We start from the raw sequence: 24136 nt of genomic DNA, 5'->3' as shown, positions 1-24136 counted from the left end.
TTTGTAATGTGGAAACTTTCTTAATCTTTTACTTTTTAGTATTAGCAGATTTATACTAGAAAAATGCAGAAACATTTTTGACACAAATAAATCTTATTTGCCGATTAAACATGAGCCCAACACATGAAAAACTACTTCTCTAGTATATGCTTTAGAACATAGCCTTTTTCCTAGCCTCACCATGAGTATAGCTTTTTTGACATTCGATCATAACCACTCCCCTTACTTACGTTAAACATTTAAATTTGATATTAAAATATCAATGAGAAGAGGAAGAATGACGTTGATTATGGTGATGATGACTCAGCTTTTGATGGAATATCCAAAAAAGGCTGCCACATGTGCCTATAAATACTCATATTGTGTTTGAATAAAAATGTCTTGGGAAAGATATGAGTTCTTAAACCTACTACTTCAGTATAATTAGATTAATTAGTGTAGTTTGCCTGTGGTTGATGCAGTTTGATGTCACTGTGCTTGTAGTTTGTTCTTTGTGCCACTGGATGGAGACAGTGGTTGTCTCTCTGAATATCTCAGTTTCTGGGAAGTCATAGCCTCAGATTCAGTCACAGGGTTTTAGGCCTGACAGTGATGAGAACACTTCCTCATCAGTCAGAACATGGCTACAGTGGGTTGTTCCAGTAATGCGGTTCTAAATAGAGGTTGGTGAATTATGCAAGAGCACAGTTAATAATCATTATATGGCAATCAATAAAAAGTCAGTTTTAATTTCAGGACAGTGCCAAGCTAAGCTGAGTTTTGAAACAGTGCAAGAAAACAAACAAAATAGCAGTTAAAATAGAAAACTTTCCAATTTTGCACAATTAAAACATGAATACACATATCAGCGTCACAATATGAGGCAGCAGCACTTATGGAAAATATTGTAACAAAGACAAAAGATATTATAGACATATATAAATTAATATGCAACACCCCTAATGTAAATGACATTGAGTAATCATAGCAGCAATATTATTATTAATAAAACAATATTTTAAAAGAGTGCTTGTCTAAACAAAAAAGAAAATAGAGGAGATAGAAGCCTAGGAATTCTGTTTCCTCCTTTTTTTGACAGGCTGTGATAATAAATCTAGAGCAAGAGGGCCAGAGGAGATCTTATTTGGGGCAATAACAATGTGCATTTATTTGATACAATGCAACACTGTTGTCTCAACAATGTAACACTGCTATTCTGTAACAATGTTTCAGTGTGTAACTGTCCTGTATGAATTGTGCTCTGCCCTGCCTCCAGCTGCAGACAGTAGACATATTCGGGGGTATTTAACAGGTATTTAGTAAAACAAGCTGAGTTTGGTCAGTTCACCCCTCAACATCCCTGAGAACTATGAGTTTACACTGGCATCCTCCTACCTTCTGCCCCGCCCACATACCATCTATCGTTCTTCCCATTGGGTTAGAATCAAAGGAGAACCAATTGAACCAGGATCTGACTGGCTCATTACAATGTCAATCACCCTCCCACTGTCAGTTCATGCAAATCGACGATGCGGAACAGGGAGAAGGAGAGCATAGCGGGCATTCATAGGTAGAGGGGGCGGACGACTGTTGTCCTTCATCATTTTAGCACACTTTTTATGCTGTTGCGGGCCTCTTTTTATTACTTTGTCGAAGTGGACTGGGATATACACTGAACCGCTGTGAAAATGGCGCAGCCAGACGGCAAGAAAATCTTCTTTGAGAACCTGTCGGGAGCGGGGAAAGCTATCGCAGTGCTGACGAGCGGAGGGGATGCTCAAGGTAAACTGTCGAGTGACAGTTTCACACATATTTACCGTTGTATCAGTGTGAACAGGCCCGTAGAGGGCGAAAATGCACGTCTTCAACTGCATGATGCTTGACTGACAGGGGAATGACGAGGCTTTTCTTGTTACACCATATAAAGCATTGCTGAACAGTAAAACAGTGAGGTTATGAGTGTTCACTCAGGAAGCCCGCCAGTTAGCATGCTAACGTGACATATCCTGCTAACTCGCTAACAGCATCACCCTTTGTCATTGATTTGGTGGCATGTTTGTCGCCATGCACGATGACAGCAGTTCAGAGAGCTGTCAAGGTCGAGACGTGCCCATCTTTTCCTGTTCACATAGACGAGTGCATTATAACCGAAGGGTTTTGCGTTTAATTAACTCACAGCTATTAAACTTGGATGAAGCGGTGACAGCAGCTTTAAACGTGCAGGCCACTGCATTGCGGGTCGCGCTAGTCTAAAAGTGCAGGCTGCTGACAAAGAGAAAGTGACGAGAAGGGAAGAGAGAGACTGCAGAAGAGCATTATTAACATGTAATCTTTCGTCAGATAAGGGTTGATGCTGTGGTTAGCAGTCGCAGAGCGGGTCAGTGGTGGGTTGTCTGTACATCCTGTGTACGTGATGAGCTGCATACATCCCTGCTACGTCTCTCCCAGCCGGGGCTTGCGTCACAGAGGAAACCCTGGTCATGTGCTCACCAGCTCGTCTCTTAATTTGACTGCATCACTAATTATACTCACATATTACCATGTGGAAAAAAACCCACCACACTCTAATAGCAATTAGTTACTGCTAGTTTAGCAAAACTAAATGTATTATACACAGAATTTAGCTCAGACATGAATTCAGGGCTTCCCCCTAGACAGCCAGTGCTATTCTGATAAGTTATACTGTGATCATTTAATGGAATAAACTTAATTAGATCCATCATAACACTGATTTTGTGAGATGTTTCTGCATAGGTATGCAGTATACATATATGTGTCCACACTCAAAAAAAATAGGTAAGAATGGGCCACCTGTCCATTTCATACTCAAGACAAATAGGGGAAAACACATCAACAGAGTAACTGCTAACTGCTGCTAACTGTATCTGCCGTTAGCTAGTCAGCTCAGATAGAAGTGGAGCTAGCGGTCCAAATTGGGAGCTCATAGCTCCAGGGGACTGTTGTTGGTGGCACCGCTAAACAGGAGCTTTAGACAGGGATGGGCCTGGGCGAATCATCATATTCTGTTAATACATTTTTACATACTGCAACTTTTAAGCATTTTAATTACATGTGCATCTTCCACCTGATTTTATTAAACAAATAAAGTTCAATGTAAATGGTCACCTTTTAATGTAAAGTTTTTCTATCGTGTTTAAGTCAGTGTAAATATATGAAATAACTCAGTCTGATTTAATTAAATTAATGCAAAGTTGAACGTAAACCGTATGTGTTCATTCAATTATTACATATAAGGTTAGGGGGAACGTCTACACAAACAAAATGTGTTCATTTAAGTGTGGTTGTTTAATTTATTCACATTGATTTATGATAGAAAAACTTATGCTTACTAGAAATATGACACACTGAACTTATGTAAAGAAAAATGAAATGGAAATTTTCACACAAAATTAATATAAAGTCACTGTTTATTTTTAGCCAAATGATTTTTGAGTGTATAAATTTATGGAAAACCTATGTAGTGTAGCTGATGTAATAATCCTTTTTCGCAGGAGTCATTTTGACATGTCATAGTAGTAAAAGCACAGGTGTAGCCAATAAGGATGGCTCTGATCTATTTAAGTGTACTGTTAGCCACAATGATGTGACAGCAGTGTGACCCTGCATCCACAATGCAAACCCAAGCAGTTAAATGTAATTGGGCCATTGTTTATTTCATTATTTACACCTGTGCTTTCTCTACCGTGACATTTAAAAAGCCTGGAGTTAGTTCAGCTGGCATTTCTACTGTCTGCACTTTAACAAGAAGCAGCAGTGCAGTTTTCTGCATGTTAATTGCCAGCCATGTTACGTAGCTCTTCATGGCTCAGGAGAACTGAATCGATCCTTGGTGGTGGGAGGTTTTAGAATTAGAGTTCACTGTTGGCGCACACATGGAACACGTACAGAGAGAAAGAAAACTGATGGAGTTGGCCCCAGAGCAAACCAATGAGGCTGTGGCATGCATGACAGGGTCTGAATGTCAGTGTCAGAGGGCATTGTGTAGCCTTGGCTTAGTCTTTTCACTGACTGCACGAGAACGTGTCAGTCCTGCGGAATGCAATGGCAAAACTTAATATTTCTGAGCTTTGATTAAGACATCTACGTTGGATATGAAGCATAAATGATGCATTTCTTCGATAATCTTTGAAATTTGATCTCAGTCTACGTTCTTTGTCTGTTTCTCAGTCTCTAAACTGCTTCTTTCTTCCCTGACAGGCTGCTCATTTGAACATAGTTATGTAATGAGACAATAGGTCATGGGCTGTTGCACTGGACAGCATGGTGAATAGTTGGTCACTTTCAATTAGAGGCGCTTTGTTGACTTTCGATGTAGGAAAGGAAGGAGTGAAGGAACATTCCCTTCTGAAGGATTTGTTCTTCCCTGTATAGTTTACCATCTTAGTTTCACTGTCTTTTCACAAACTTGCTGTCTCCTGCACTGGCCCAGTGGCCTAAACCTGTGTTGCTTAGTAACAGCACTACTTGGCTGCTGTTAGAGTTGTAGTGTTCACCAGTATGTGCAGAGAAAAGGAAACCCAGTCCTTTCTTCTGTTTATATATCCTCCAGTCAGCCAAGTTCCTGTCTCTCTGCCTGCTTTGGCTGTAGCATTATCCATGATCCTCACTGTCAGTGTTTAGCTAACCTGCCATTGACATTCAAGTCACAGAGCTGTGGCTTATTGGTGACTGAGTTCACTTTGTCTAACCACAAAGTAACTGGGAGGCTGTAGGAGGAGCTGGGGAACCTTCTGACCAAAAATGGCAGTGTGCTGAAGTGAGAAAAGAGCTTGGCTTGGCTCTAGCCTCAGACAAACACAGATAGGCCACACTTAGACACACAGTAATGTACACTGTCACACATTGAAGATGCATAAATACTTAGAGAGAGTTGTCTGTGTAAGAGATGAAATAAATATCCATGCAGCAACTGTGCAGCAGCCATGCAAATCAGGTTTTTAGTTTGATTTGCTCCAATCGAAACACGTGTTGTCCCTCTTTAAAGCCCAACTATTTACCCTGCTCATCATTTCAGTGTTGCACTGTTTTTTTTATTTTTATTGTTTAAATGACTTTTTGTTATTCCTTTCTTTTTTTCCCCAGGGATGAATGCTGCTGTACGTGCTGTGGTTCGAATGGGGTTATATGTGGGAGCAAAAGTTTATTTCATTCATGAGGTGAGCCCATACTTGTGATTCGTGATTATCATTATTCAGACCTTTTTGTCCATGCTCATAGTTTCTTTTAATCCTATAGAAGTGGATGGAGGTATAAAAAACATGACTCACAGCCATTCCATCTCTACATACTTATACCTACCTAATTAATAATTTCAGTAATCTTCCATTTAAAATGTCGAACATATGCTGGTTCTAACTTCCTGAATTTGAGAATATGCATCTTTCCTCTGTCATTTATGACAGAAAACAAAGAGTCTCTGGGTTTTCGACTGTTGGTTGGACAAAAGAAACAATTTGAAGACATCACTTTGGGCTCTGGGGAATTGTGATGAGCATTTTCACAATTGTTTGACATTTGATAGACTAAACAACTAATCGATTACTTATGTAAATAACTGGCAGAACAATAATGAAAATAATTGTTAGTTGCAGCCCTACAGAACACTAAATAAAAAAATAAAATGTGCAGTTGTTGTAACTTTTTTAACAACTTGAGATCAGATGTCTTGGAAGCAGTGATGGGTTTATATTGACTATAACTGTATTCCAGTCTACGTCTATGAACACATGAATGTTTACTGTCACATAGCAGATGTTAGAGGAGCTTTGGCACGGGCCGTGCTCTGCTTGCTCATCCTGTGATCCCTGCACATCTGTGTATGTTCTGAACCTCTCTGCTCAGTACATTGTTATATAACTGACTTCAGGCTTTAGCAGATGCCTCGTATGAAACTCCCCTCCCACTCAGGTACCACAGTACTCTGGGGGTTCTCCTGCACCCTTCTGACACAGACAAACTTTACACCATCCATTTTAAATTCTTGAGCGTCACAATTAGATATTTGTACTGTTCTATGGTGTTGCATTAGGTTGAAATATTTACAGTATTTCATACTGAGAGGTGGTGACCTAATGAGTTGCAGTTTGGAGTCCACATTGCTCCAGCTGTTAGCTTAATGTTGTTTGAAACTCTGTTGCATTTATTTACAAAGAAGCTTTATCTTCTTTTATCAGGGATATCAGGGTATGGTGGATGGAGGAGATAACATCCAAGAGGCCTCATGGGAAAGTGTCTCCAGCATGCTACAAGTGGTGAGTAATAATCATTGGCAGCATTCCACACGTCTAATTAATCATTTGTGTTTGAACATAATATAATAAAAATACAGTTACTTTTAAAGCTCTCAAACATTTCATAGTACAATACTTAAAATGACAGAGCAGGGTAATAAAGAGGAAATTGCGAGTCATGTAGCTCAGAGATATAGCTGTTTTGTGGTTAGAGAGGTTATCCTGTAACATCCCAGCAGCCAGTGTGTGAGAGTTCATCAGCAGTGTTTACTCTTGTCAAAGTATCTTCCAGGGATATACTGAACACTACACTGACTGTGCCAAGTACACAGACCTGAGGTGTAAAGAGAAGCTTAGTGACTTACAGCCACATTATGTAACTACTTTCACCTTAAAATAACAACTGCAAAATCATTTTGGTGGTATAGTGTCTTGTAATAGGATGGATGGTGTCTCTGTTTCTCCACTGTGTAACTTCAGTGAGAGCGTAGCATTACAGCATTACATACATGTTTACTTCAAGATACAAGTTTTCAAATCATAACATTGTTATGATATAATGAATTTTGTTTGTTAGAAGCACCTACATTATGTCTGACAAATTGTTACAGACCTGGGATTTATATTTACAACAGTGGTGTTCCACTCAGAAACTGTGGGAGGTGCCAAATCATACAAAATGCCCATTTCTACATAGTGTAGCTTTAAGGTTAAACTTTAAAGACACCTGTCGTCTTCAGGGTGGGACAGTTATTGGCAGTGCCCGCTGTAAAGAGTTTCGCAGCCATGAGGGACGCCTGAAGGCGGCTCACAACCTGGTTCAACACGGCATCACCAACCTGTGTGTGATCGGTGGAGATGGCAGTCTGACGGGAGCCAACCTCTTCAGGGAGGAATGGAGTGGGCTGCTGACGGAGCTGGTGGAGCAAGGTACTGAGGGAAGATGAGCCTTCTCTTTGCTTTAAGCTGATACTACCTTCTTCGTTTAAATTGTGTTCACTCTGCTGAGTCACTGCAGTACCTGCCAGTATTAGCAGACATTTCTGTTTATAGGTTAGATATTTTTTCTAATCCCACATCCTCCCATACTCGCTTTACATTAGAACGCCATTCTCATTCTGGCTGTTGCCACATACTGTCTTTCTATAATAAAGTTTTAAGAAGATGATATGACATTGAATATTGTTTGTGTAAAAATCAGTTGTAAATTAGTTGACTGTTCGTAAACTTTAGGTTGTGCTCTGCTATAAATTGAAATAAGCCAAGATGTGATACTTTATTAATGCTCTTTCTGAGTAGCAGATGCTCATCATTAACATTTGTTTTTATAAAATGCCCTCACTTTGCTTAATAGAACCATTTGGACACAAAGGGACAGTCACATAGTCCTAAACCCTGATTCCAAAAGAGTTTGGTCGTTGTGTAATGCATAAATCAAACGTAATGATCGCATTCTGTTTTTATTTGTTTGACACAACACTCTAACCTTTTTGGGAATCTGGGTTGTAATACAAATCTGAAAGGGTTTGTACTGTAAACCAGTTTCTTCCAGTAAATAACTGTTTAGGTTTTTTTCTCTGAGCTCAGCAGTTTCCATTGCTGCTCATCCTGTCTTATTTTGACAACAAGCTGTGAGAGCAACCTGTCTGAATAACTGTTGAAATACAATAGAAAACACAGAGAGCTCTGCAGTGGTTAAGCCCTATCTTCCTGATCCTCTCAGGCTCGATCGAAGCCGATGCCATTCAGAAGTATTCGGCCCTTCACATTGTGGGGATGGTCGGCTCCATTGATAACGACTTCTGTGGAACTGACATGACAATCGGCACTGACTCCGCTCTGCACAGAATCATCGAGGTGGTGGACGCAATTATGACTACTGCACAGAGGTGAGGGGGAGACTGTTAAATGTGGTGAGACTATTAACTGCAGTGCACGCTAGACTGATGTCTAAAATATATTGGATCATTTACAATACTGTAAATATGTGTCTGTTTAACTACTTAACAATTTTCAGAGCAAATTAAAGTCATGTAGTGCTGAAAATGGAACGTCACATTTGCAAGTTCAAATTACACACCAAATATATCACCATGTTAAGGCTCCATTCTGCATCATCTTTCAAATATCTTTTTTCTTGAATACATCATTGTAATGCTCTGTTACTTCAATGCTAAGTAATGTTCTCTGTTCTGATCTTTCAGTCACCAGAGAACATTTGTGTTAGAAGTCATGGGCAGACACTGTGGGTAAGAATGCATTTGATAAAGTTCATAGAACATCGAAAAACAGAATTCCTAGAGCAGAGACGGAGACCTTTATCAGCAGTGTTTATATACACAGTCTTCTGTCTGTGTGTTTTATCTCAGCTACCTGGCCTTGGTGAGTGCCCTAGCTTGTGGGGCAGACTGGGTGTTGATTCCTGAGATGCCCCCAGAGGACGGCTGGGAGGACAAGATGTGTCAGAAACTGTCTGCGGTAACACTATCCTATTTGTTCCCTACAGTAAACCCAATGAACTGTATTGTACTGGTTATTTAGATGCTATATAATTTAAACTCTCTGTCTTGTTTAACATGACAATGTTGTAATAATTCTGAAACTTTTCAGTTTTTCTATAAGCAGTGACTCCTGTCTTTTTTATCAGAGAGGACTGATGTGAAGAAATGTATTTAGTCTGCCGTCTTACTGTGTTTTTTTTCCTGCTTTGGAAACATTGGTCTATGATTCAGACCCGTTCCAGGGGCACAAGGCTGAACATAATCATAGTTGCAGAGGGAGCCATTGACAGGCATGGGAAGCCTATTACCTCTAGTTTTGTCAAGGAAGTGAGTACCTGAGTGTAAAGAAAGGGGAAGCCAGAAGCATGGAGACCCGACTGATTTAAATAAGTCTTCTGAGCCACAAATGGCTGAATATTGCCCTGATTATTGGCACCAGAAAATTTAACAGGATGTTAATGTGAGTGGAAAAAAGATCCATCTTACCCCTGATGAGATAACCATGATGTTGCATGTTAAGCCACGATAATGCAGCAAAGACAAAATATAAGGTTGGCAGGATATTGCTGATTACAGAGTGCAAACACGCCCTTTCATTAGGAGAGAATCTGTCCTCGGCTGTGGATGGCTGTGTGCATCGTCTGGCCCCCGTGCTTCTGAAAGACCACGTCACAGCCACAGTCTCAGTTTTTCTGTCATGTTGTTTCTCCACCACCCCTCCTTGTAGAACCGAGCAGGGATGAAAAGGCTGAATATCATAATTGTAGCCGAAGGGGCGATTGATCGTAACAACAAGCACATTACCACTGACTATATCAAGAATGTAAGTACAGAGCTCTGTGTAAACCTGTGGCAAGTTCCGGCTCTGACTGCCTCCTGTATGACCTCTACTACTGTACTGCTGCCCTGGTGTGGCTTTGACTCTGTTGCTGTGTTTCTGGAGTGCTCTATCAGACACACGCTGTAGTTTGGTAAGATTGCTTTCACCACGTTCTACTACTGCTGTAAAACTCTGAGCAGATACCCTCACTAAACCAAACCTCATTTATGACTAACTGCCTCACATAGTTGTATTGAATATGTTTGTTTTTTTGGACACTTTCACACTGTAAATTTGCTCATGGACAGTATCATTGTATGCCATGACCCTGCACTATTAGTTCCTCATTTGAAGGCAGACATGTCAAGCATTTTTTTGAGAGTCTCCATTTAATTCAGCACTTCCCACGACGGATGTTCAGTATAAGAGCTCCCCGCTAACATGACTGAAAAATAAGAATGGCTTGCTTGTGCTTTGCTGTTTCCCCTTTCTCTTCATCTTTTCTTATGTGTTTGTGTTTCAGTGTGTGATGTATCTGTCCATGTATGTATGCACTTGTTCACATAAATACGTAAAGCTGTATTACTAACATGCATGAGATACATTAAGGGTTTCCCATTAGAGGAATAGAAAAATATAATGCCACAATATTTTTGCTAAGAGCTGTGTATTATTTCCTCCCAGCTTGTCGTAAAATGCTTGGGTTTCGACACACGAGTGACAATCCTGGGCCATGTGCAGAGAGGAGGGACCCCTTCTGCTTTTGACCGCATCCTGGTAGGTCTACCACTTTCATGAAAAATCGATGCCACTGAAATGTTTGGCAGTTTGTGCCATACACTATGAACATTGCACATTATCCTCAATGTGTCAATGTGTCAATGTCAGTGTGTGATTCTAATGTGTAGATTAAAAAGATAATTATGATAAATTTTACCGACTAGTATTTCTGGTGCAGATTAGCAATAGTAGCATTTTCTTTATACGTGCTCACACTTTTAACCTAGTGTACAGTTTTGCTATGTGTTCTTTTGAAGGCATTTTGGTAGGAATAGGGCAGTTGTCAAGAGCATTTCCCGGTTAATCCTGTGTGTGTCGGAGGAGAAATGGCTCCAGGTTTTAGGTTAAGCACATTAACAGATTTATGGCTCAGCATGAGGAGCGGTGCATCACCAACTGCGGCGACAGATCCCTTCACATTCACAACATGGCAATTAAAAACGCAAGCAGAGAAAAAGATGTTGTGGAGAGTTAACTGTAATTTGTGTCACTGATGTGTTGGTAAAGAAAACATTACAGGTGTACAGGAGAGAGGTTTTGATAGTGAGGATGATCCTGTTTTCTCTATGTGTGTTTGCTCACACAGGCCAGTCGTATGGGTGTGGAGGCCGTTCTTGCCCTTCTGGAGACCACAGCCAACACGCCAGCCTGCGTGGTCTCTCTGTGCGGCAACCAATCGGTGCGCCTGCCTCTGATGGAGTGTGTACAGATGGTAAGCACTGGACTGGGCTGGAAAGAAGCCAAGACTGCAACACATTCAATACACACATCTACAAAAGCACGGAAGCTGAGGAGCGAGGGAAACTTCAAAGCATGTACAAACACAAACATCGGGAAATGACTTTGCTGGACTCAGAAAGGCAGAGTCAATGGGGACAGGCTGGAGGAGCATAAGTAAGGATAACAAACAGCACAGCCCATTGGGCCTGGAGTGGCACTAATGCTCACAAGAGAGCTGTATTGTTTGAGAGGCAGTTGTGTCTGGTTAATGATTATCTGAAGCATTTGGCACTGTTGGTTATGACTGTCTGCAGGACAGTGATGTAATAGCAACCTAGCTCCATAAAACTGCAAAAAACATTATTGTTGTGTTACAGGTCAAAAGAAGGTTACATAGAAGCAGTTGGGGCGGAGCAGATGATGACATTTATTCTTGCATTGTTCTCTCTCTTTACACAAGAAAGGTTGTTGGTTAGTCCGATATGCTCATAATAGACACTTCAAAGCTTATAGTATGAATGCCTTCAGATATTTAATCTCAGCTGGTATACATTAACATAAGTGCCTCTGTTTTGTCCATATAGGAAGTCAAGTGTATGAAATACAACTGAATCCAAGCAGTGAAAACTCTCTCCTTTTTTCCTCTTAGACTCAAGAGGTGCAGAAGGCTATGGACGGGAAACGCTTTGAGGAGGCAGTGAAACTTCGGGGCAGGTATGACTGACGGCCCGCTGGGACCAATCCAATACATGAAAGCCTTCACTTCACTCAGTATCAAGCGCAGCAGTTTGATGTTTCTTACTGAAGACAGGTGTAGTAGGGAAAGTGGATCATGGTGCTATTTTAGAACATCAGCAGCCTGTTGTTTATAGACAGGGTACAGTCGATAGTGAGTTGGAAATAATATACAAGCAGATAATGAAAAAGTAAACACACAGTTTTAAACTTATAACATGTATTTTTATGTACGTGGCACTGAAAATGTTTCACACTGTGCGTTTTAACAGTATTGCGTGTTCAATGTTTTATTACAGGAGTTTTGAAAACAACCTGAAGACATACAAACTGCTGGCTCATCGTAAACCAGAATCGGAACTGCCAACTGTAAGTCACCTGATGACATGTTGACATTCCCTTGGAACTGTTGAAGGTGACAGTGCTGTCAGCTTTTTTTTTGCACATACAGTAGCAGACCTCACCATGCCTGGAGTGCAGGTTGTATTTAGAGAGTTGAATTGGCCTCCACAAGCCATGGAGGTGTTTAATTTTTTACTACACTGTCCTGAGGATCTGCCTACAAATAATGACTCAGCTGCTGCTGTCGTGATGCTGCTATTTCCAGACACAACCTTGGCTCACATATTGAGAGAAGTATTCCTGTAAATGTGTGGTTGTGGTTTGGCCAGAAATGTGAGTAATTCTCTGAAAACAGGCGCACCAGTTTTTTCCTGCTATTGTGGAAAATAGGTGACTTGTAATTATGGTGACCAATTGATAAGCAGTTTTTACCTGCTTGCTGTGTTGCCTTTTTTTGCTGTGGAGCCTATAATTGTAGTAATAGGCCTCACACGAGGCCCAGGTGGCTCAGCTCTGTTCTACAGTGATATTAGATGACACCTGGCTCCCCGCTGAGGCATGACTTGTTCATCCCCGTCAGGAGAAGCTGTGGTTCCATCGGAGGCAGCTCACACTGAAGATCAGTCAAGTGTAGAATCAGCAGGGCCGACTCCATGCTGCGGAGCTCGCCTCAGAGTTTGGCTCCCCACTGCATCTGTGATAATGACCACTGTAGGCCCAGCATGGAACCGATAGCAGACTAGAAACCATTTATTGATTCACTCCGCAGAGCTTCATCAACAACTGCAACATTCTCTCTATATTTCCAGTGATGATTAGACAATGGAAGTCACATTTGATGCTCGTTTTTTGTGCCCTCAGAGCAACTTCAATGTGGCGGTGTTGAATGTCGGCGCCCCTGCCGCAGGCATGAATGCTGCTGTCCGTTCAGCCGTCAGGGTGGGCATCTCTGAGGGGCACAAGATGTTTGCTGTCAGTGATGGCTTTGAGGGATTCTACAAAGGACAGGTGGGTACCATAGCACTCATATTCTGGTACTGTACTGTTGCGTGTATAGAACTCGTAGGAAATTGGAGATTTTATGTTATGTTGTGTGTATTTTAATCAATAACTAAAGGAATTTGCGAGTCAGACTACACACAATCAGTGTTAGCTCCCTGACTGAAAGAATAATCAGGGAAAATCCTGGGGATAATCAGTCCAGATTAATGTAAACCAATTTCCCCTTCTGACTGTCCCTCCTCTGCCCTGCAGTACCACATTAAACCGGTAGAGTGCAACAGAGGTCCAAACACAGCTTCAGAATAATCAATCAGTTGGCTGTTTATCTCCTGATTTAAATAAGCAAGAATGAATTCAATTCAATTCCTTTCATTCAATATTTTGAATGAAAGATAAAAGCAGATAGCAAACCAGTTTTGCAGGAGACTGTGCTGTGGTTTGAGTCAGTGTTATTTACCCTGCTCTTTAACTGGTAAAACTGGTTTCACACGCCTCTCCTTTATCCTCCTGTGACCTTTTCTGTGTGAAAAAACTTAAAACCCTTAGTCCACAGTCCGGTTCATTCAAGGAACAAACACTTAACAAACCATTTATCTTCTACAGCATGTCTTCAATATCACTGGTTAGTAAAACACCCTGTGTGTGCCCCAGCCTGCTGAAATCAGACTGCGCCAACTGACCCTAAGAAGATTAGAGCAGCAGGAGTAATGGATTTCTTTAGTTGAGTGCTCTGGGACTCTCTGCTAAACACCTCTGTGTTTTCACTGGTCCAGTTCCTCTGTTAGGTATAAGAGACTGTGTCCAGGAAAATCACTCTCCTCCTTACAGTCTCTACACCGAGACCCCGACCCAGAGGATGTGTCAGATAATACAGAGCTGTAGCTCACACAAGATGTTCTAGGTGTATTAAGTTGTGCGATTTATGAACCAGCAGCAACATAGAAACAATCTTAGACAGAGGATTTATAGATTTAAATTCTAAAGGAAGGACGTATTTAAAATGTGGTGGAGTGCTGCTCTCAGATTTAAGATGTGTTGTTATCGTTGTCTTTCGTCAGATTAAGGAGATTAAATGGGCCGATGTGGGAGGATGGACGGGACAAGGTGGATCTCTGTTGGGAACCAAAAGGTAAAGTCTTGATCCCTGATGGACCAGCAGCTGCTGAGTATTAAAACTGAAATCCAAGTTGTTTTTTTAATGATTACTTTTAAAGTGTGTAGTATTGTAAACATTGTGTCTGCAGAATCTAGACTCAGATACAGATTCCAGCTTTAAGGACCAATTTCACAGCTTCATATTGCTGTCTGAATATGTTTTACATGCGCTGAAAATGTCATGAATGTGTGCGTTATTTTTTACATTTTTTATATTTTTACAAACAACAATTGATTTTCCTTCCTTCCTGTCTCCCTCGCTTCCTTCTTATCTTCAGAACACTTCCTGCTAAGCATGTTGACAAAATTGCTGAGCAGATGCGACAGCACAACATTAATGCATTGCTAATTGTTGGTGGATTTGAGGTACGTTTCTAACTCTTTTGTCCCTGCTAACTACTTTTGCTATTGAGGCTTACTTTGTCATCTTTGATTTCCTTGCGCTTTTTAGCTACTGCTATGTTCCATATTTAGCAACATTATGAGGATGATAAAAGTTACATCTGTGCTGATATATCTAAGAATAACAAACTGCTGAAGCATTACTCATATTGTCAGTATATGACAGTGAACACTGTAATGTTGATCCTCCTCATCAGTCTTATCCCATTTTATGTCAGTACACCACCATATGGCTCCATACATCATCATGCTTCAAAGTCATATCTCTGCCAAAAAACCTGTTAACAGCATTAAGTGTAGCATAAAGTTGGTTCACTGTTGCTTTTCAGTACTTTGAATAGATTATTAAAGAGAAAGTAGGAGTTGTAATTGAATACATTTGAATCATACAAATGAAAAGTGAAGCAATACTTGAACTGAAATATAAATAATCTTATCATTTGGTTTTAACATGAGACAGAGAACACCTGCTGTTTTCCAGTCATTTCATGCAATCCTGTTTACATGCTCACCAGCTTTATTTTCCTGTGATGTATGCAAGGAAATGAGTGAATGAGGGAAATGAGGAAATGATATGAATGTGTATGAATGCATGTGTGTGTATGTGTGTGTGTTTGTTTGAGAGAGTGTGTGTGTGTGTGAGAGAGAGAGAGAGAGAGAATGTTCAGAGTATGTGGAGTGGTACCTGTCTGTTTCGCTGCTGTCCGTTGTGATAGACCTGGCTCCTCCCCTTGGCACCCTCCACCTTTGTCTTCCCTTCCTTGTGGCAAGTAGCACCTCTCAACCAAACCAACCTGCCACAGTTTCCACCCTCACAGACACTAAAGCCCTTGGCTCTGCCCTGCAGGGCTTCCTGTCACTGCTGGAATTGTTAACGGCGCGCGGGAAATATGACGAGTTCTGTGTGCCCATGGTCATGGTCCCAGCCACTGTCTCCAACAATGTGCCGGGCTCAGACCTCAGCATTGGCGCTGACACGGCTCTGAACGCCATCACTACTGTAAGTGATGGGGGCTGGCAACCAGAATAGTTGATCTCAGCAACACACAGACTGATATTAAAACACACACACAAGCAAACACAGAAACATGCTCATGCTCACATAGCCAGCCAGCCAGTCATGTTTCAAGAAGGGGGAATTCGCTCACTCGGTCATTTTACCAGTCACTCAACGCAATCTGCATCCTGTCAGTGAATCACTGGAGGAAATTTTAGCCACATCTGGAATAAAACTTCAAACTCAAGCATCAGAAATTGAGCGTATATATAAATTGAGTCACGTTTGTACTGTGAGACTGGTAAAGATAAAACCAAGTTACAGAGTAGCATCCCTCCCTTCCACGTCAGGTAAGTGAGTGACGACACGGAGGCATGCCGTGAGGTGCACGAGTGTCGTGACCGCCATGTTTGCTCTGCCTGCCCCTCTCCCTGTCTGTGTGTTTGTGTCCTCCCACATCATTAACACCAAGATGAGTGGTTAACAGCTACAGAACACGAACTAACACAACGTAGTACAGTTAACATGCACTGTGTTGTATGTGTCCATCTGAATTGATACACTAACTTAATTCAGGAATGTACACAGCATCATTGCCATTGCTGTTGTGTTTATAGCTTCACAATCACTGAAATTAACACAAACTTAACCCTTGGTACATGTAAGACTAAGGAACCAAAGCAAATATAAACAGAAAAACATCTCCGAGCTGTGCCACCATCTTCTTCATTCCTCCTCCTCCTCGATCAGTGCGTGTCTTGCCTGCATATAACCTTTCACAGCAGATATGGCCGGTTGAGATGCAGTGTCACTGCGTTGAGCTGCTGAGGCTCACAAACACACAGATCTCTGTCCCATCTCTTCCTTTCACATCATTTCCTGTCTGTCTTCCTTCTGTTCTATCTGTTCTATCACCTTCCTTCTACATTTTCTCTTCCCCTATGTTTCGTGGCTTTAATCTGCCACCCTGTCAATATCATTTCCTCCTTTCATTCTCTTCATTTTCCCTTCGAATCCATCTCTCTGTTCACACTTCTGTCCTCCCATCCTTTCTGCCAAAGGGAAGCCATTGGCTGCTATCACACGGAAAGAGCCGGAATGGCAGGATACGCTCCAGCAAACTGAGAGAGATCAGACTCTCTCTCTCAGTGGCCGGCCTTCTGTGGCTCTAACGCGTTTTCATGTATTGCCGCTTCAGGCGTTTGAAAGTCTGCTGCAGCTGTTTGAGGCTCGCGCTACCTATGAGGAGTTTTGCATCCCGATGTGTATGCTGCCTGCAACCATAAGTAACAATGTACCGGGCACAGACCTAAGTATCGGGGCAGACACAGCCCTCAATGCCATCGTGGAGGTAAGGCAGTCGAACCGCCGCCGGCACTTTTGTGAGCGCTTTGTGCTAATGCAAAGAGGATGAAAATAACACATGATATCAAGTAACAGTGGAGTTAATGGTCCAGTGCTAATACTCAACAAACTGTCAGGTTCCAAAAGCAGAGTATTTGCTGCAGCTCTGTTGATTCCTGTACCCATTAACCTAACATTAATCCCAACTCAAAGCTAACCCTGACTGTAGCCCTAACATTCACCTCAGGTATAAGACTAACATTAACCCATACACTGAATATCTGTGCAATTTTAAAGGGGCACTCCAGCTTTTTACACATCAAGTTCAGTTTAGTTGTCATGAGTAGTACGACTCAGCCTGTGAAATTAGTTGAACAGAAAGCCTGCATTACAAACTGCAGGTGTGAGTTTTTAGAGATGTGGGTATAATGAAAGGTGCTCTGCAGTTGCATTATGAGAAATGTAGGATCCAGCATTTTTGGAGCTTGACCCATACTAGGGACTAAAAGTCAGGTTATCAAGTCCTATGCTGCTCTGAATTTGAACATTCCGTCTTTAATCGGTCTCTTGTCAGTCCTCTAACATTATGGAGGTGCAGTGCTAAATTAGTGGAATGCCCCTTTAACACTGTTGTTTCTTCTGAAACTGTGTGGACTCTTTACTGACATCACATTCCCCTGACATCATGCTGATTATCAGCATTGGACTATTAAAATGAAGGTTTACTGTCAGATCAAGCTGCATTTTAGCCTGAAGCTGCCTTGACACTTGTACAGATTGTTAATAAGCATGCTGGCCTTGAGAACAGTGTTTTGTTGTTTAACAGTATTTGACCTCTAATCATCACACCTCTAATCGTACTTGTTTCACACTATGATATGTTAACATGACATTTAACTGGAAGTATCTCCGATGTTCAGTGTCATAATGCTCAGCCTGTACTAAGCATTTAATGTATACTGACATTGTGAGCTTGCATGCAGACTTGCGACCGCATCAAGCAGTCAGCCAGTGGGACCAAAAGACGTGTGTTTATCATTGAAACCATGGGAGGCTACTGTGGCTACCTGGCCAGTGTGGGAGGCCTGGCTGCTGGAGCTGATGCTGCCTACATCTACGAGGAGCCATTTGACATCAGAGACCTGCAGGTGACACATCAGCTCGTAGAAAAATACATTTTGTAGTTGAAACATTCAGTCCCTGACATGCATGGATGTCACTTCATCCACTAGAGGGCATTGAGGCTAAACTCCTTAACATTACAATGCCCTCTACTGGTCAACATTACACTTACTGTCTATTCCCACAGGCCAATGTTGAACACTTGACAGAGAAAATGAAGGGCAGCATTCAAAGAGGACTGGTACTCAGGTAAGATAATGACTTCAATTACTCACACAATCACAGTACATTTTAAGGCTACATCCCTCTGTGATTATTTAATGGGGAGAAATACAGATACATAACTGGTGTACTGCTGCAGTGATCCATTATTTTCTGCCCTCAGTATTTGATTTTAAGCTGTTTATATAGTAAATGAATCCAGTGCTGATGTCATCAGTTCAACAGCTGACATTTTGAGTGCTGCAGTCATCATGATGTCACATCGGCACAAAGTCAGTGTGGATCTGTAGTAGAACCTCGGGAATAATGGGTAAATGTAGACTCAGACGTCTGTTTTCTTTTACTCTGTGTGTTTGTGTGTAGAAATGAGAACTGCAATGAAAACTACACGACAGACTTCATCTACCAGCTGTACTCTGAAGAAGGAAAAGGAGTGTTTGACTCCAGGAAGAATGTGCTGGGACACATGCAGCAGGTACACACAGCCTCACTGGTTCCCATCTCATACAGACTAAATGGGACTATTCCCTCCTGTAGCAGTGTCAGGGGTAACAATTCATCCAGATTTAATGAACAATTTTCTATATTTGTATCATGAATATTCACGTCCCCATTTTACATGGACGGGCTTTGTTGTGTTCTGGCTTTGTGTGTCTTGAGATTAGCGCAGATAAAACTGGATCAAACAAAACTTTGATGATCTCAAGGGGAAGTCTGGTTGTGTCTGCAGCAAGTAATGGGAGACAGAACAAAAAAAATGAATTTTAAACATGGCATGATGAACAACTTCGACAAATATATTACTTTAAAGAAAAAGTTGTAATCCAATTCTCTGGAAGCCCAGAGATCCCAAATAGATTTTTTTAAATGTTATTTTTTAAATTAATGTATTCATATTATGGAGATCCCAAAACACTTTTAGCCAACCAGATGCGGCTTTGGTTGTAAATAAAAAAAATTCAAATCAATTTAAGATCTTTGGTCTACCAGAGACTTGGATTATGCCGATTATACATTTGTTGTAAAACAAGTCTTCGTCTACTTCAGCATCGTCATGGCGTTGAGTAGATAATGACAGAGTTTTCATTTTTAGGTGAACTTTGAATATGAAAAAAAAAGCCTTCAATGTATATTTTTCTCACTATCATCATGTCCTGTTTCTTGACTGTAGATGTGACATCTTTAAAAAATTAAAAAGTAAAATAAAATTTAGTGCAGGCTATGGTGTATGAAACAATAGGAAAAGAAATGTAATTGTGTATGCTACCAATAAATGAGCGTGATGGCAATGCGAGTCATGCAGACGTGAACGCAAACACTAACATCTGAGTCTGAAGCAAATGGAAAAAAATGATAAAACCAAGATTGAGTGAGGCCGTTTCAAAAATGAAAGAAAATGTTTAATTTAATACACAACATAATAGGAAACAAATATGTGTTATCCGCATGTTGTTTTGTGTTTAAAGAAAAAGATGACACATTTTGCTTCTTTTGAAGGGAGGAGCACCGTCTCCATTTGACCGTAACTTTGGGACCAAGATCTCTGCCAAGGCGATGCAGTGGGTTAGCAAAAAGCTGTTGGAGACCTTCAGACAAGGTAAGGTTAATGTTCCCCTTCAGTCTCAGTGAAATGACCTGTGGTAGTCGATCCTCCCTCCCTGCAGAGGCGTGACCAATGTGAAGCAAACCTTTACCCAGATCTGTCATGGAGTCACTCTGTCTGACATTTTGATGTATTTTTATCCTTGCAACGGAAATTATTTATCGACCATTTACATTCATCAGTAGAAAAACCTAATGAGAAAGTGACTTGAATGTACTTACACTTTCTTTTTTGATAGATTACACTAACAACTGTGAGTGACTTGTACTTCTGAACAATACACACTGCATGTGCACAAGGGTTAAAGTTAAAACTCCTCTTTTTTATGTCTATTTCCCATACACATGGATGACATAAGATGAAGGTAAATCTTTTTTTTTTTTTATGCTGGCTCCATGACCATCTTCACCTTTATATTTAGCTCCATGTCCCTGTCTGTCATTTCCACTGTTCTGCCATATTATAGATGCACACAGCCTGTCTTGTTGGGCGTAGCTATGATGTGTTTATGCCTTAAAAAATTAATCAGCAGCCACCATGCTACACTATTTCCAGTTCATGACTCATCTGAAATGGTTTGAATGGAAATGTGAGCAGGGGCTGAATTAATAAACCACATATTTCTTTACCCTGCCCAGCATTTCTTTGTGCGTCTATGGTGCTTTATGTTGCTTTGTAGTAGTCACGATTTCTGTATCATCACCTCTTTTGTTTTTAGATTTTCTGTTTCACTAGCTCATTGTAGTCCTCCTGTAGATCCATACAAAATAGTTTCATTTATTTACAATTTACAGCCACTGGCTACAAGAAGAGTTCATCATCATCCTACACCACAACCTCCCACACCCACTGCCAAAACGCTGCTCTATGCCACTGTTTGTTTGCAACCAAAAACAAGGACAGCTAAAGTACATTCCTCTGTTTGCACCTCTGATGCTACTGTGTTTCCCTGCAGGCCGAGTGTTTGCTAACAGTGAGGACTCCTGCTGTCTGCTGGGAATGCGACGCAGGGCTCTGGTCTTCCAGCCCGTTGTACAACTCAAGGACGACACTGACTTTGTGTACGTATCACTCTACTTGAACTTTAAGGGACATTAAAGATTAGTTTAGTTATCACAGGAAGTCTTTGTTAATGTCTACGTTGGTCTTAATGGAAGATTAAGTTAGTTAGTTAACGTTTTTTGACAGGAAACCTCAAGTATAAACTAGGGTTGTGTTGCATGAAAGTTTTAGGCATTTAGGAGGCAGGGACAGTCGATTGACACACTATTGAGTCCCATTTTGGGAGATGTGAGTGTTTTTGGAGCTTGAGCCATTTTATTAAGAACTTAAACCCAGGATATCGCAGCCTGCACAGCATTGATTTTGAGCATTCTTTTTAAATCAGTCACTTTTGAGTTTCCCAGCTTTACCCGTTTGATATTCCCAGGACTGCTGACAGTGGCCTAAAGCTGTATTCAATCCACATTCACGCCATGCACGCTAGATTTGATTAGATCAAACTTGAAGGATGTCAGTGGGTGAATTATGTTGGGGCAGCTGCAGATGAAAAGATAAAGTGAAGGATTAGCCAGGTAGTGAGTGCTTAAGATAATAAATTTGATAATAAGCAAAGAAAGAAGCATGCTGGCAGTTCAATTTTTCTAATTATTCCATGTTAATTTTGGCTCACCCAAACTGCTGTGGTGCCAAAACTGAGATCATGTGTATAAAATAAATAATGCTAAATATTCTTATTTATGGTCGAGCTAATCCTTTAATGATTTGGAATCAAATGAACTCTTGGATCACATTTTCACGTAGTCCATAAGATAGGACTCGATCTTTTCACTGCTCCCCATACATGAGAACATATTAGATATGTGATAGTCAGAAGTAAACATTAGGATTGGGGCATTTGTGAAATAGTGTTTAAGAAAAAAAGAAGACGCTAGCTGCCACGACGAGTCAAATGAAAGAAAAATGAAACGGCAATTATTTTGATCAGCAAGTAATCATTTCATTCATTTTTCAAGCTAAAATTTCAAACATTTTCTGGTTCCATGTTCTTAAATGTGAGGATTTGCTGCTTTTCTTTGTCATTTATGACAGTAAATGGTGTCTGAAATGAGTCTTAGCACTGTTGGTTAGACAAAAGAAGCAAGTTAAAGACATCACTTTGGGCCCTGGGAAATTGTGATGAGCATTTTTAAAAATCTTTGACATTTTATTGACAAAAAAAATAATTCCAGATCCAGAAATAATAATCTTAATGGATCTTAATTGATAATAGCAATAATAGTTAGTTTCAGCCAACTACAGTGCTGACATTTCCTTGTCTGTCTGCAGTCACAGGATCCCTAAGGAGCAGTGGTGGTTGAAGCTGCGTCCTCTGATGAAGATCCTGGCCAAGTACAAGACGAGCTACGACGTCTCGGACTCCGGACAGCTGGAGCACGTTGTACGCAACCGGCCTAGAGAGTCGGACGCTTCAGTAGCCATGTGAAGGCCAGTACATACGGTGGCCTGCAAAGTCTGTGCGTAAGACTGAAAGTTTGTGAGGCGCCAGTCCGTGTTCTAAGAGCTCCAGTAACAGCGTAAACAGCCGTCTCTGTTTGGCCACATACCGTGTCATTTCCCTCAGTGTCACTCCTCCATGTTTTGTCTTGACAAACTCATGAACTGTAAACTAGCCTCTGCAGTGTTTCTAATATTAAACACACACTTACTCTCGCACACACATGCACAGCTGTCCTGCCCTGCATCTGTGTGTCCTTGTTGCCCTGGATGTTTAGTGTCACTGTTGTTTTTAAATTGCACTTTCTCTGTCTGCAGTTGCATAGGCAGGCTCTGAGCCCAGAGCTGCACGAGGACAGAATAGACACGGCATCTGCTGTAAAAACCAATGTGTGTATCTGCCTAGAACCAGTGTGAGGTTCAGCATATTTATGTGAGACTGATGCAATACAGTTCTACCGCTGCAAGACGAGAACTGCGTGCTGTGCTTTACACTGAGACTAATATTTATCTTTTTAACATTGTTTATTTTGCTTGTAAACATGGATATATTATTATCTGTAGGCACTGCTGTACTAAGTAGCTGTCTGTCATATTGCACCAACAAGTTAGATGTGTAAGAGACTAATGTTTCCCACAGAATAAAAATCAGACTTGAGAAGTGTACCTCATTGATTTGTGTGACTGGATTTATTCATTTATTTCACACCTTAATAACCTCACCTTTTTATCTCTATTTTATTTCCCTTTAAGTAGCTTTCAAGATGGAAAAAGTCACGTATTCTACTCTGTCTGACAGTATCATGTACAGTATATTCTTTACGGCAACACCATTCAATGTAATGGAAATATTCTAGATGTCTTGTTAAACACTGGGTCAGAGCCTCAGTATGCAGTGACTATTACACTTAAATAGGTCATATTGTCGTAATTTCCAGGTTCATACTTTTATTTGGGGGTCCTAGTAGAATAGGTTTACATACATTTATTTCCAGAAAAACATTTTCTCATATGGTGCATTGCTGCAATGTCCCTTTTCACACTGTGTCTTGAACACTCCGTTTTAGCTACAGAGTGAGACATCTCGCCTCTGTTAACTCTTTGGTGAGAGTTGCAAATGCGCATTACTTAACAGGCAGGATATAGCTAATCAGAGGCAGAGTAGGGCAGGTAATGACGGCAAGGTAGTGTGATCTAAAATAACACCACTACAGCAGTAGCAACTGTATGTCTGCTGACTGACTGGAGTGTATATATTTTATAACGTATATATATATTTTTATAATGCCAGTTACATAGTGACACACATAAGTTACGGAGGTAAAGGCTCAACTCCAAACCAGGGGTTTGAGGCAGTGCAGAAGCAGTGTTTTCTGTGGGAGAGAGTAACTCCCTTTGGCGTGGACTTTGGGCTTTTTCACTTTGCAGCCTTTTTACATGCACAGAAATGCTACATAACACAATAGACAGGGCAAAACCCCAAAAAGCGTAATATGACCTCTTTAACATTTCTTGTTGGAAAGTCAATCAAATAATTACAGAGACCAAATGACCACAAATAGATTCAAGACGACAACAACAAAGAGAAACAAAATGACAGAAAAGGCACCAAACCAACTACAACAAGATGCAAAAGGACTGTAAAGAGAAACACACTGATGCGAA

The 24136-nt window shown here is 40.9% G+C and overlaps 1 protein-coding gene across 5 annotated transcripts; it reads left to right on the top strand.

Annotated features, from left to right (window-relative positions):
• Nucleotides 1–1490: 1490 nt before the first annotated feature.
• On the top strand, nt 1491–23146 carry pfkpa (phosphofructokinase, platelet a). Of its 5 annotated transcripts, XM_073488185.1 has the most exons (23): nt 1584–1761; nt 5083–5156; nt 6174–6251; nt 6971–7160; nt 7954–8119; nt 8435–8479; nt 8600–8708; nt 9459–9554; nt 10236–10328; nt 10918–11043; nt 11701–11765; nt 12086–12155; nt 12990–13136; nt 14189–14259; nt 14564–14651; nt 15535–15687; nt 16883–17035; nt 18012–18176; nt 18338–18399; nt 18736–18847; nt 19870–19969; nt 20931–21036; nt 22304–23132. In XM_073488185.1, the coding sequence occupies exons 1-23, from the start codon at nt 1668–1670 to the stop codon at nt 22458–22460; spliced, it is 2520 nt and encodes an 839-aa protein (XP_073344286.1). In that variant the 5' UTR covers nt 1584–1667; the 3' UTR covers nt 22461–23132. The 5 variants fall into 5 exon arrangements, with proteins under 5 accessions (XP_073344281.1, XP_073344286.1, XP_073344283.1 ...); XM_073488180.1 differs by lacking the exon at nt 16883–17035 and having other exon boundaries at nt 1491–1761; nt 22304–23146; XM_073488182.1 differs by lacking the exon at nt 15535–15687 and having other exon boundaries at nt 22304–23146.
• Nucleotides 23147–24136: the final 990 nt, after the last annotated feature.

The sequence above is a fragment of the Pagrus major genome, chromosome 19 (genome assembly GCF_040436345.1).
Source record: "Pagrus major chromosome 19, Pma_NU_1.0".
Lineage (NCBI taxonomy): Eukaryota > Metazoa > Chordata > Actinopteri > Spariformes > Sparidae > Pagrus > Pagrus major.
The sequence above is the reverse complement of the archived record's forward strand: the minus strand, read 5'-3'. Positions and strand labels throughout refer to the sequence as shown.